The following is a 14,569-nucleotide window of genomic DNA, read 5'->3' on the forward strand; positions in this document are numbered from 1 at the left end:
TGATTGGAGTCCTTGTCATGCTATACACCAGAATAAATGAAGCAGTATTTTTAAAGTTACATGGTAGAGCAAGAGTTCATGTTATGCAGAAAGAAAACTTAGAAACTAATTTACTCAGCTCTCAGCACCCTGTCTAATGATGATATAAATTTGATTTGTAGCTTATTACAAGATTACTAGTATTCTTCAAAAGAGTTAGAAAAAGGTTTCCTAAATTTCATTTATGGAGTCATTGCTCTACAACTGAACGGGAACAGAAACAAATAATGCAGAGAGAGAGAGAGAGAGAGAGAGAGAGAGAGAGAGAGAGAGAGAGAGAGAGAGAGAGAGAGAGAGAGAGAGAGAGAGAGAGAGAGAGAGAGAGAGAGAGTGTGTGTGTGTGTGTGTTGTTCCTCTCGTTATTTCAGATTGATGGGCCTACTTTATGAAGAACTAATTCCAAAGTTATTGATTGCATAAGAACAGAGACTTACAGACACTTACAATTGAGCCTTTTATAAAATCCTTTATACTAAGAGACTGTTGAATGCCTGGGAGGGCTTCTTTATACCCATAGGAAATGCAGTGATTTAGTGCTTGTTTCCTGTGTAAGAGTAGGTTGTAATGTTGAACTGGGGTATGAGATCTCTACTGCAGTAAAGTTGATAACAGTGTTTGGTTAGAGATAAGCAGAAATGTGATTTATTCATGGCTAGTTCTGAAAAAATACTGCATTTCTGAAAAAAAAAGCTTACATTGAAATTATTTCATCATTTCATAAAATATTTTTCAAGGTTTTCAGAAATATTTTTACAAATATGAATTAAGGCCTGGGTGCTGGTGGCTCATTCTAGCAACTCTAGCAACTCTGAGAACTGTGGTTCCAAGTCAGCCCAGGCAGGAAAGTCTGTGAGACTCTTATCTCCAGTTAGCCACCAAAAGCCAGAAGTGGAGCTGTGGCTCAAGTGGTAGAATGCTAGCCTTGAGCAGAAAAACTCAGAGGCAGCACCTAGGCCCTGAGTTCAAGCTCTAGGACCAGCACACAGTCAAAAAAGTTTATCTTTGACACATACATAATAACTTAAGAAACAAATTTTAGCATTCCTTTGTTTATGTAGATTGATTGGTATTATTTCTGGTAACTCTAGACAAACCAAACCACTTAGACAGGTGCTCTGCTTTTTGCCAGGAAGCGTGTTGATTGTTTCATGGTATATAAGCTGCTAGGGAAAAGAGTCTAAGGATTCTGTTACTAATTAAATTTTGCATTTGTCATGCGTTTTCTAAAAGTGAGGTTTTCCTTTTTAAAAAGTAGTAAATAAAAATAGCTTATAAATAGTGAAATACAGCCATTATAGGCCTAAGTATCCCAAAGAGCAAAGATGCATTTCAGTTTGGAAGTTTATTTCAGCAATGCCTTAAAAATTCTTAAAAGAATAATTTTGAAAAGGAAAGAAATATATCAATTTTTGGAATATATTCAATATTGCAAATATTGATTCTGTTATAATTTCTAGTAGCTAAGTGCAAATAACTGAAATAATATTGAACAGGAAAAAGAGAGCTGGGTATGGTAATTCAGCATTTGGGAAGTTAAAATAGGAGGTTCTCAAGTTCAAAGCAACGCCTACACTACATATCAGACCCTGTTCCAAGAAAAGAGGAAAAGACATTTGTATAAAAGTTTTACTCTAAATACTGACATTTATTTCTTAAATTATGTGATTTTTTTTTGTTTATAAAAATATTTTAAAAATTCATTGGTCAAGAATAACTTCTTGAGCCAGGCAATGGTGGCTCATACCTATAATTCTAGCTACTCAAAAGGCTGAGATCTGAAGCTTGCAGTTTGAGACTAATATTGGCAGGAAAGTCCATGAAATCCTTGTCTCCAATGAAACACTTTCCCTACCTCCTAACTCCCCCCTCCTCCCCCCAAACTGAAGTGGTAGAGTGCTAGCCTTCAGTAAAGAGGATCAGGGGTATCACCTAGGCCCAGAATTCAAGCCCTAGGACTGGCAGAAATAAAAACAAAAAACAAAAAACAAAAAACAAAACTTACTGAAGGATTGGGCATGGTGGTGCATGCTTATAGTCAATTTGAAGAGCTGAGGCAGGAGCATTGCAAGTTCTAAGCCAGCCTGAGCTAAATACTGAGATCCTGTTTCAAAAGAAAAGAAAAACATGAAGAGGTAGTGGTGGTAAACAGAATATAATTAATAGTGGAGCTGGGTGTTGGTAGCTCATGTTTGTAATCTTAGCTACTCATGAGGCTGAGATCTAAGGATCGTGATTCAAAGCCAGCCTGGGTAGGAAAGTCTATGAGACTCTTATCTCCAATTAATCACCAGAAAACTGCAAGTGGTACTGTGGCTCAGTTTCTACATAGAGCCCTAACCTTAAGCAAAAGAACTCAGATTGCACCGAGGCCCTGAGTTCAATCCCTATGATGATGAAAAAAGTGCATATAATACTATTCTATGGAATTTATATATATATATATATATATATATATATATATAATATCTGTGGAATTATTACAATGGAAACCCCTTTATACTATTAATTAGTATGTTAATAAGAAGGAAAGGAGAAAGATGGATTAGATCCTTCCTATTTTTTCTTTCAGGAGCAGCTGAGAGATGTTACTTGATTTTACATATGGAAAATTGCAATAATACTCCATGTGTGAATGCAATTTTTCCTCAGTAGATTGTCTTACCTCTTGTTTTTTAATGATTAAAATTTAGTTTTGATTCTAAAGAATGATTTAATAAATATAATCACTTAAAAGACTATATAGTATTGAAGCTCATTTCATGAGTTGTCTTGTGAGGTAAGTTGTTTACCAAGCTCATTGTACAGGTGCTTCTTGTTTTTAGTTTGAATGTTTATAGTATTTTAAGTATGGCAGTGAAACATATGTAAGCATATATGTAAAATAATAACTTGAATAGATGAGAAATGTTACATGTTTCCATGTTGTTGTTGTTACTGTAAGAAGATTCATATGTATTCATTTGAACTATGCCAAGAAAGTAATGTGACACTTGTGATTACCAGTTACATGTATTTGGTGATTTTTTTTTTCTTTTCATGGTTTAAAAAGTAACTGAAATGTGAGCTTTCCAGTATAATTGTTTTCATTAATTCACATATCTATGCAGTTTCTCTTTAAAAATTCTTGAAACTAAAACTTAGAATTTTGGTATATTTCCCATTTTGTAACAGGTACATTTTAAAAATAAAATTTTCTAAAAGTTTATTTAATAATGATTTAGATTTTCTTTTCAGGGTCCAGCACTAGAAGATTTCAGTCATCTTCCACCAGAACAGAGGCGTAAAAAGTTACAGCAGCGCATCGATGAACTGAACAGAGAACTACAGAAAGAATCAGACCAAAAGTAGTGTCCCTTTAAGTCCTACAACTATCCTATCTCTCAAGCTTTTTTGGGGGGGGGTCCAGATGTGGGGCCTGAACTCTGGGCCTGGGCACTGTCCCTCAGCTCTTCAGCTCAGGGCTAGTGCTCTACCACTTGAGCCACAGCACCACTTCCGGCTTTTTTCTTTTTGCTTATGTGGTGCTAAGGAATCGAACCCAGGGCCTCAGGCATGCAAGGCAAGTGCTCTTCCACTGAGCCACCTTCCCAGCCCTCTCTCAAGCTTTGAATGATGTGTTCAAATGTGTATGGAAGCTGGGCATTGTGACTCACACCTGTAATCCTAGCTACTCAGGATACTGAGATCTGAGGATTGTGGTTTGAAGCCAGCCTGGGCAGAAAAGTCCATGAGACTCTTTTTTTTTTTTTTTTACCGGTCGTGGACCTGAACTCTGGGCCTAGGCGCTGTCTCTCAGCCCTTCAGCTCAAGGCAAGCACTCTACCACTTGAGCCACAGCGCCACTTCTGGCTTTTTCTGTTTATGTGGTGCTGAGGAATCAAACCCAGGGCCTCATGCATGCAAGGCAAGCACTCTACCACTGAGCTACCTTCCCAGCCCTCCATGAGACTCTTTATCTCTTAATTAACTACTTAGAAAAAGCCAGAAGTAGTGCTGTGGCTCAAGTGGTAGAGCAATAGCCTTGAGCAAAACAAGTTTAGGGACAGTGCCCAAGCATTGTGTTCAAACCCCAGACAGTCACACACAAAAATAATGTGTGTGGGGTTTCAGATTCATATATGTTGGGCTGTGGATATAGCTTAGTGGTAGATAGAGTGCTTATTTGGCATCCACAAGTTGTGTGTGGAGGAATGGGGGGTTCCATCTCCAGCACTGCATGCCCCCAAAGATAGAAATCGCAATGCAAATACTTTGTTAGAAAAATATGCTCTGGGTTGGGAAGGTGGCTCAGTGATAGAGTGCTTGCCTTGCACGCATGAGGCCCTGGGTTCAATTCCTCAGTACCACATAAACAGAAAAAGCTAGAAGTGGTGCTGTGGCTCAAGTGGTAGAGCACTAGCCTTGAGCTGAAGAGCTGAGGGATAGTGCCCAGACCTGACCGACAAAAAAAAAAAAAAAAAGAAAAGAAAAGAAAAATATGCTCCTAGATTGCAAATTTTGTGATTATGATGTTTTAGCTAAAAACAAAACATTTGAGAATTTCTTTGATGCAGATTTTTTGTTGCTATGAATGTGTTTTTGCTTTCCACAAATTTTTAATATAGCTGGTGATTTATTATATAGTTTTACCAACACTATCTTATAGTTTTATAAACATTAGTTTTAGAGTACAAGTTGAGTTCAGTAGTAACCTGAAGGTCCATTTAGTTTGCTGCAAAATGTTGCTTGATTACTTAGATCTTTATTTGTTTAAATTTTTGTTATGTTTGCAACGATTTACTATGTATATTTTCACAGAAGATAGAATTGAGGCTTAAACTCTAGCATGAAAAATTAAAGTTTTGTTTTTGTGCCAGAACTGATGCTTGAACTTTGAACCTCTCACTGTCATTCAGATTTTTGTTCATAGCTGGTACTCTACTATTTGAGCCACACCTCCACTTGTAGCTTTTTGCTGGTTAATTGGAAATCAGAGTCTTGAGGATTTGTCTACTTGGGCTGTTTTTAGAACCTTGATTCTCAGATCTCAGTCTCCTGAGTTGCTGCTAGATTATAGGTACAAGCCATAGATGTCCAGCTTGAGAAATTAAAGCTTTGATATTAAGAATCATGTATCTTATTGGGCATGATATTGCATTCCTATAATCTTAACACTTGAGAAGCTGAGGCTAGAGGGTCTAAACCTTTCGGCTGGTTTGGGCTATAAAGGAAGACGCTGGATCAAAACAAGTAAAACTACCAAATAATAACAAAAGAAGTGTGTGTCAGGCAGGTGCCTGTGGCTTGCCCTGTGATCCTCACTAGCCAAGAGGCTGAGAAATTAAGGATCATGGTTTGAAACCAGCCCCAACAGAAAAGTCCATTTGATTCTATCTCTTAAAAGCTGAATTGGAAGTGTGACTCAGGTGGTAGAACACTAGCAGTGAGTGAAAAAGCCAAGTGAGAGTGCAAGGCGCTGAGTTGAGACACTGGTATTGCCAGCCCCCTCCCGCCCATAAAAAATATATATGGGATATTCAATTATGAATGAGATTACATTACAGCTCATTCTCATCTGCAATAGTTATAGTCTGTAAAATCACCATAAACACGGAATTACTGAATACTGAAACATTGTTCCAGGAATGAATGCAGAGTCAGGCTTGAGGTGGCCACTAGCTCAACATTTTTGTTTTGTTTTTGTTTTTGTTTTTGTTTTTTTTGTTGATTGTGGAGCTTGAACTCTGGGCCTGGGCACTGTTCTGAGCTCTTCAGCTCAAGGCTAGTGCTCTACCACTTGAGCCATACCACCGACTTCCAGCTTTTTCTGTGTATGTGGTGCTGAGGAATCTAACCCAGGGCCTCATGTATGCAAGGCAAGCACTCTACCATTGAGCCCCTAGCATTCCCAGCCCCTAGCTCAACATTTTTTATCAACAGATATATAACCTTATTTCATGTATGTTTCTATTTAAAGACACCCTGTTTAATATTTTAAACTGTGCCAATGGCATTATAATTATGCCTCAACAAGGCTTATGTAACCCATGATTTCTCTGTAAAGGAATTATAGACGTGCTTAGGAGCGTGGGATAGCACTTGAGTACCATGTATATAGGTCATCGTCAATACCAAGATCACCAGCAGAAAGCACCAAAAACATGACAATAAGTTGCAAATAGGATACTTATTCAGAATATGAGTACCAGAATTAGAAGGCAGAGTGTTTTTTGTTTGCCTGACTTCTTCTGGATACTCTAGTATACCTCTTGTGACTTGAATTTTTTTCTTTGTGTCCATGAGTTACCAGGAAAGCATTTTGGTTTTGTTTTGTTTTGTTTTTGCTGCTGTCCCTGAACTTTTGTGCTCAAACGAATACTCTTTATCATGTAAGTCACAGCTCCACTTCTGGGTTTTTTTGGTGCTTAATTGGGGTAAGAGTCTCATGGACTTTCCTGCCCAGGCTAGCTTTGAACCAGATCCTCAGATTTCAGCTCTGAGTGGCTAGGATAGCAGGCATGAGTAACCAGCACCCAGACAGGAAATGGCTTTGAATACCAGTTCTGGAGTTAGCAGATTTTAGTAGGTAAATTTCCAAACATGAATCTGCCAATAAGGAAGGGCGTCTATGTTAATTTAAATGATTTTTGGATGGTACAGCATTTCTCAATAGAGCCATATATAAAAAATAAATTATAGTTTGGTTTAATATTTGGTGCTTACCATAGATATTACAATCCATGCTAGGGCTATATTTTTTTTTTAAATTGAAGGCTTATTCCCAGATCCTAAGCATTTTACATTCTAATTAGGGAAGACAAGACTGAGGATGACTTAATTTTTATATAAGCTGGATTGTGGTAGCTGCTAGTAGAGAAAGAAGTAAATTAGGAAAGTCTATAGGCTGTCAGCTGCCAGTGGCTTAAGCCTATAATTTTAGCTACTCAAGGAGGATGAGGTCTGAAGATTCAGGTTCAAAGCAAGCAGGTCAGACAAATCTGAGAGACTCCTATCTCAAATTAACCAGCAAAAAGCTGGAGTGGAGGTGTGGTTCCAGTAGTAGAGCTTTAGCCTTGAGAGAAAAAGCTAAAGAGAGTTCCAAGCCTTGAGTTCAATCCTTAGTACCAATACAGAAACAAAAGAAAACAACTAGAGGAAAGAATAAGGAATTTTTCCTGAGATAATTGGGGAAGACTTTATGGGGGAGAGACAAAGGGAAGAAGGAGAACTATGGTTTAGGAAATGAATGTTTATTGAGGGATTATTATGTGCCAGGTAGTCAGCTAAACATTTTACATGGAGTATATCATTTGAACTTCTTAAAATAGTCTTCTGAGGATTTTCTTCTTTCTGAGGTGGGGAGCCTTTTTTTTTTTCCTGCCAAGGGGGTCATATGTATAATATGTATATGTATAATATTATCCTCAGACCACACAAAATAATCAATACAGTCAGATGGGCTGTGAGCAGTTGACTATGAGCATAAGAGAATCATATGTGTCTGTGCCGTCACATCTGAAAAGATTCCAAGGCCTTATGTGTCCTATGGGCTAGGTGTCCACCCCTGTATGAAGAAAGTATATATACTTTGTCTAAGTTTAGATAGCTTGCAACATTTAGTTAGCTTCTAGGCACTGGCCAGTTTGTGTCTTCAGATCATTAGAATTGGACCTTGATAGGAAAATGGGATTTTTGTCAGACAAAAAAGTGAAGGGGAGGGAGAAGACCATAGGAAAGACAAGAACAAAGGCATAAATGTGTTCTTGCCATGACCTGGAATTATCTCTGATCTAGGGAGACTTAACTGGAAGTTGTGTAGAGTATAATGATAGGATGTGGGTGGAAAGGTATAGGATGAGTAAAGAAACAAATGCTTTTCTGTGGAGTTCTGTTGGTGTTGAGGAATTGCCAACACTTGTTGAGAAGCCATGTTCTAAAGAAAGGTAATTTAAAGTTGTATGAAGACATCATAGAAGAAGGTGATTTGAGGCAGGGAACTAGTTAGGGGACTTTAGAGATACCGGGTCCTAAATTAAGAATGGCCATGGTTTTAAAAGGAGGGAATTATACAAGTGTCATTTCAAAGCCAGTGTAGGACTCCTTTTTTGAAATTTTTATGTTATTTATGTGGTACCAAGGAATTAGATGAAGGGCCTTATGCATATTAGGCAAGCACTCTACCACTAAGCCACGTTCCCAGCCTAGGACCTTTCTGTTTATTAACAATACTCAAATACTTGCTAAGCTGCTTGAACCACACCTTCATTCTTTTTGGTATAGTTTTTTTTTTTTTTTTTTGGACAAATTTATGTTTTTGCCTGGGGCTGGCCTCAAACTATAATCTAACTTATGCCTTCCAGTGTCTAGGACCACAAGTACATACCAATATAGCTAGCCATCTGGCTTATGTGTTGAGATGGGAGACTTGCTAACCCTTTAGCTGGGCTGGCCTTGAGCCTCTTAGTTCTCCTGAGTTCTGACTTCTGGGTTGCTGGGATTACAGTACAGGCCTTCTCTCCTACCCCCAGCAGTAGTTTGTAAATTTTTTGTTGTTGTTGTTGTGGGGCTTGAACTCTGGGCCTGGGTACTGCCCTGCAGTTCTTCAGCTCAAGGCTAGTGCTCTACCACTTGAGCCACAGCACCACTTCAGTTTTCCTGAGTGGTTTATTGGAGATAAGAGTCTCAGTGGCTCAGTGGTAGAGTGCTTGCCTTGCATGTATGAGGTCCTGGGTTCGATTCCTCAGCACCACATAAGTAAAAAGAAAAAAAGCCGGAAGTGGCGCTGTGGCTCAAGTGATAGAGTGCTAGCCCTGAGCTGAAGAGCTGAGGGACAGCCCCAGGCCCAGAGTTCAGGCCCCATGACCGGACTCCCCTCCCTCTCCCCGCCACCCCCCCCCAAAAAAAAAAAGTCTCATGAACTTTCCTGCCTATGCGGCTGGCTTTGAACTGCAATCCTCAGATAGTCATGAGTCACCAGTACCCTGTAGTAGTTTGTAATTTTTATGACTGGATGTCCAAAAAAAGAAAAATGGAGGAAGGTTTTTATTTATTTTTATTTTTTGTTTTGTGCCATATAGCACAGGAGAATAGCTATAACATTAAGAGAAAATAATAAAAATTGGGGACAAGAATGATGATTTTATTGATTTTTGAAATATGTGAAAAGTACATTGGAAGTATACAGTTGAGTTTGGAAGTATGCATCTTGAACTTAGGAGAGAAAGAGGGTTAGAGATATGCATTTGTGAATCATCTGAAGTTCGGTGGTATTAAAACTAAAGAAACCATTAAATGAGGAGTGTAGGATGAGATTGAGAAGAAACTTCTGTCATTTTATGTAATAGACATTTAAAATTTTAACAAAGAAGGAGAAGGAGCCAGTGAGGGAACATGAAAAAGCAAAAATGAGGAGGAGGAAAGGAAAAAAGTAACATCCAGATCAAAAAGGAAGAGAGTATTAGTACCACCCATGGGCGGGGGGGTCAGATGCTTGAGTAAGGGAGCACCCGTTGGACATTGGTTAGGAAAGAGATGGGCGATAGGAATTGGCAACAGAGCGAGATTTCAAGTGAGGGGCAGATTTTAAAGATGGCATTCCTATTTCTAGCATGGATGTGGGAGGACAGTGATGCTGTATCACCTGAGATAAGGAACACTGGTGCAATAGTGTAGCTGGATCCGCATAGAATGAGTTTTGCTTTAGAATCAGACCTGGTGGCACATGTCTGTAATCCTAGCATTTGGGCCAAGGCAGGAGACTGGAGAGTTGAAGGCCATCCTAGGCTTTATAAAATGTTCCTGCCTTAAAACAAAATAATAAACAGTAATGGGTAATGAAATAAACAGTAATGAGTTTAAGAATATGAGGAATACTTTAGTATATGTTCATTATTAAATGTATATGTCATTTAATGTATATATGAATAAGATTTGTAACAAGACATAAGAAAATCTATTCTCTTTGTCATTACAAGTATTTTAAAGGATCATTTTCTTATTTGATGTACAACTTTAAGCAAATTATCTGGGTAATCAAGTAACATTTGACTAAACTTAAAAGATGCCATTACTTAAAATTAAGCTGCACTTGAGTTTATGAAGACGAATGAAATTCTTATCTACATACGAAGTGAATATTTAATGCTGTGGGTTCCCCCCCCCCTACTTTTCAGAGAGGCGCTCAATAAAATGAAAGATGTGTATGAGAAAAACCCACAGATGGGGGATCCAGGGAGTCTGCAGCCTAAGTTAGCTGAGACCATGAATAACATTGATCGCCTACGGATGGAAATCCATAAGAATGAGGTAGATTCTCTGACTCACCAGTTCTCTAATATATTATTTTTATAAGCTTCTTTGTGATCTATTGGATTTTTCTAGAATTATGTTTAAATTTAGGACATGATTAAAATATCATTTTGGTAAATGTTGAATTAATCCTTCATTGAAGTTTTTAAAAATTTTTTTGTGCCTATTCTAGGACTTTGAACTCAGGGCTTGGGTACTGTCCCTGAGGTTTTTTTTTTTTTTTAAACTTTAATTGTTATCATAAATGTGATATGCAGAGGGGTTATAGTTCTATAAGTTAGGTAATGAGTACATTTCTTTTTGGACATTGTCATCTCTTCCTCTGGCTCTCTCCCAGTTTTTCCCTTCCGTCACTACCCACAAGTTATATAGTTCATTTTCAACTATGATAAAATCAGCTATAAAATTGATCATTGACCAAATTGGAAGAAGTTCTCCTCTTTAAGAATCATATATGCTGGGTACCAGTGGCTTTGTGCCTGTAATCGTAGCTACTCAGGAAGCTGGGATCTGAGGATCATGGTTCAAAGCCAGTCTGGGCAGGAACGTATGTGAGACTCTTATCTCCAATTAACTACAGAAAATTGAAGTGGTGCTGTGGCTCAAGTGGTAGAGTGCTTGCCTTGAGCTTAAGAGCTCAGGGACAGCACCTAGGCCCAGAGTTCAAGCCCACGACTGATTAAAAACAAAAAAGAATCATATATATATATATATATATATATATGTTTAAACCTCAAAGCACATTTTAAATTTAGAGTATCTTATGAGATTTTGAACATATTATTGAGCTTGTTTACTTTTTTCCTAAGGCTTGGCTTTCTGAAGTTGAAGGCAAAACAGGTGGAAGAGGAGACAGAAGACACAGCAGTGACATAAATCATCTTGTAACACAAGGACGAGAAAGGTCTTTCTTTGGCTTGTATTAAATTATTTTTTTTCCAACCTTTTCATGTTCTTTTGTCTTAAAGTTCATGTAGTCCTTTTTCTTCCTTCCTAATAAGGTTGGCATTGTAGAACTTCAAATCTTTTAGACCTAAGTAATTTTCTGTTCCTTTAATAATAGTTTCAGGTGAAGTATGAAATTACTATCGTGCTGTTGAATTCTGGTTTATCATGCATCTGCAAACAGCTAGGAACCTAGAAGATTTTTGGAACTACAATCTAAGGGCATAGGAGGAGTCTCAGGTGTGGGAAGACTAAGGTGGAGTTGGGTATTTTTTACTGGAGAAAAATCAGGTTGCTCAAGATTTGGTAAAGAATAAAAAGGGTGGGAAAGGGCAAGTTCCCTACTCAACTTGACATTTTGCCCTTTCTACATTTTTATTAGCACTTGTGACATTTCTTCCTTGTATAATATACATATGTACATATATACATACATTTTTTCCCCATAATTAAAAACCTATAAGTTAGATTTTACCTTAGAGGAGAATTTGAGAGGTCTAGTATCAGAACTTGGTATAATTTGACCAATTTGGTTGTAATATTTCTCTAATCTGAGCTTTCTAGAATATAAAAATGGAAGTTAAAATACCCATTTTTCACTGGGTGCTGGTGGCCCATGCCAATAACCCTAGCTACTCAGGAGGCTGAGATCTGAGGATCACGGTTTCAAAGTCAGCCCAGGCAGGAAATTCCTTGAGACTTTTAGTTCCAATAAACCACCATAAAATTGGAAGTGGCACTGTGGCTCAAGTGGTAGAGCACTAGCCTTCAGCTGAAGATCTGAGGGAGACCTCCCAGGCCCAGAGTTCAAGCCCTATAACCAACAAAAACAAAACAAAACCATTTTTCAGGATTGCTAGTAAGTCATAAAAGAAATAATATGTAAAGCATCTAGAAATAAAATACTTGATAACTTGATAAATTCTTCTCAAGTATTATTTCCACCCTCTCCTCTTTATCTGTCCTGTCACTTTGGAGTTCCTGTCTTTAGTACCTCAAAAGAGATGTACTATAACTGGGTTTTGTTACTGGAAAAAACCAAGATTAAAAATACCTCATTTGGCATGTATTGTTTAAGAACATGTCTTTCAGACTTGCTGAAAGTGCTATAAGATCTAATCCTATAAATTTTTCTTTTCTTTTTTTTTTTTGGGGGGGGGGGTGCCAGTCCTGAGGTTTGAACTCAGGGCCTGGGCACTGTCCTTGAGCTTCCTTTGCTCACTCTACCACTTGAGTCACAGCTCCACTTGCAAGTTCTGTTACTAAAATCTCTTCAGCTATTTTGATATATTAACAAAAAAAATTGCACTATTTTTTCTTTTATATATATATGTATATATATATATATATATTTTTTTTTTTTTTTTTGATAATGTGTTACCTGTTTTCTTCTAATTGTTAGTACTTGTTGGTTTCTAACTTCTCTGTCATGGTGATAAATTGGAAATTGACTTTATTAGGAGTCTTTCTGTTTTGCATAACAGAATGAATACTTGTATTAACTTAAAGTAAAAATGGGTTTCATTGGTTGACTTAAAGAATATCCCAGATTATATCCTCTGGACTCATTTTTTTTCTGTCTCTCAGTTATACCTTTTACTCTGTTGATTTCATTTTAAATCTTCTATCAGGTGATTTTTTTCCCCCAAAGCTCCAGGTTCAAAGAAAAAAGGGAATGAGCTTTCTTCCAGCCCAGCCAGTGGTCTCTGTACATTTTTTTTATTTGATTAGGTTGCAGGACTACTGGTTAACTACCATCATGAAAGTACTGTGTTCTTAGCCCTTCAGAGTCCACAGTAGAAACAACTTAAACAGCAACCAAACATAGGTCTGGGTGGGTTCCCTCCAGAATATTAGGGCTCTTTTGCCAAAAGAGGAAGGCAGTGAATTTAGGATGATGCAGTGGGAAATGTGTCTACTACAATTTTTTATTTTTTATTTTTATTTATTTTTAATTTAATTTTATTGTCAAGGTGATGTTACAGTTACATATATATGTAGTACATTTCTTGTTGAACTACAATTTTTTATTTTAACTTTAGACCCAGTGTTAATGAGATGTGTTTGTTATGTGTCTAGAACCCTAATTAAAAAATATTACAGGAAATTCAGTAAAAAAGAATTTTGTGTTAGAAATAATTTATCTTGTCACTGTTTAAGAAAATAGTGCTTAATAATAGAACTATGTCATTGATACAAAATTTCTGAATTGATCCTGAAGAGATCAGCTTATAAATAATAACATGAAGAGTTCTCTCATTAATGATACTTGATTGGGGATAATTTTATGTTTTTAGTCCTGAGGGAAGTTACACTGATGATGGAAACCAAGAAGTCCGTGGGCCACCTCAACAGCATGGTCACCACAATGAGTTTGATGATGAATTTGAGGATGATGATCCCTTGCCTGCTATCGGTCATTGCAAAGCGATCTACCCTTTTGATGGTACATTCTTAATGTATTCTGTTTGATAAAATTGGTGCCTTAAAGTCTAACTGTACTGTCATTTACTTTAGTGTTGTTAGCTAAATAGTACATTGTCAGAAAATTATAGTCCCAATTCATTAGTTGTATACTTTTATTTTCACTATATTATAAATATAGATGATTTTTCACCCATACCTGGAATTGAAAGAAAATTACCTATTATAATCATTCTAAGACAGATTACACCTAGTGGTGTTGGTTGATTCAGAATTCCCCTCTCCCTGTCTCAGTGTTAACAAACCAAATGTCATTGTATCCCAACTCTACAGGCTACCTTTTTAGATGAGAGTAAGAAAGTGAGTCATTTCTACACAGTCTCTTTTATGATGAGGGCTATGGCCCTCTGCTTCAGATTTTTGTTAACCTTTCTTCTTGTGTACTCTGAAAAATCCCTGTCCTCAGCAGAAGAACAGAGTGACGCTTTCATGAATAAGTTGTTATAAAATGGTACAGGATTTGTCTTTCTCTAGCTATCCACTGATTTTTAAATTGAGTAAAGTCTTTAGTCACTCATCTAGAAAGTAGGAAAATAACTTACGTTAAATGGAGAGTCAGTATAAAAATTGTACTCCTAACCCTGTTAGGGTAAGAGAAAAACGGATCTGAGACTGAAGAGGTCTTGAGAGGAGTTTGTTCTTTGTGACTGTTCTGCTATCATCACTAGAGTCTAATTTGTTCTCTCTTTAAGCATATATTTTCTGTTTTTCCCCACCTTCTCACTGTCTTATTACTATTTCACTGATTCGTATTTAGTAAATTTTTTAGGTAGGAGCACCACTCAGAATAGTATACTTAGAATAGTAAAATAAG

General features: G+C 37.2%; 1 protein-coding gene across 3 annotated transcripts in view; it reads left to right on the top strand.

Moving 5' to 3' along the window:
* The window catches only part of Fnbp1l (formin binding protein 1 like), a 93,441-nt gene that overhangs the window by 74,950 nt on the left and 3,922 nt on the right, over nucleotides 1-14,569 (top strand). For all 3 annotated transcript variants that reach the window (XM_070007694.1, XM_070007692.1, XM_070007695.1), the window contains 4 exons: nucleotides 3,274-3,383; nucleotides 10,191-10,323; nucleotides 11,136-11,230; nucleotides 13,569-13,717. In XM_070007694.1, coding sequence (XP_069863795.1) covers nucleotides 3,274-3,383; nucleotides 10,191-10,323; nucleotides 11,136-11,230; nucleotides 13,569-13,717 — 487 coding nt within the window. The remainder of the gene's footprint in view (nucleotides 1-3,273; nucleotides 3,384-10,190; nucleotides 10,324-11,135; nucleotides 11,231-13,568; nucleotides 13,718-14,569) is intronic.

The sequence above is a fragment of the Dipodomys merriami genome, unplaced genomic scaffold, assembly GCF_024711535.1.
Source record: "Dipodomys merriami isolate MVZ:Mamm:240054 unplaced genomic scaffold, mDipMer1.0.p SCAF_7, whole genome shotgun sequence".
Taxonomy (NCBI): domain Eukaryota; kingdom Metazoa; phylum Chordata; class Mammalia; order Rodentia; family Heteromyidae; genus Dipodomys; species Dipodomys merriami.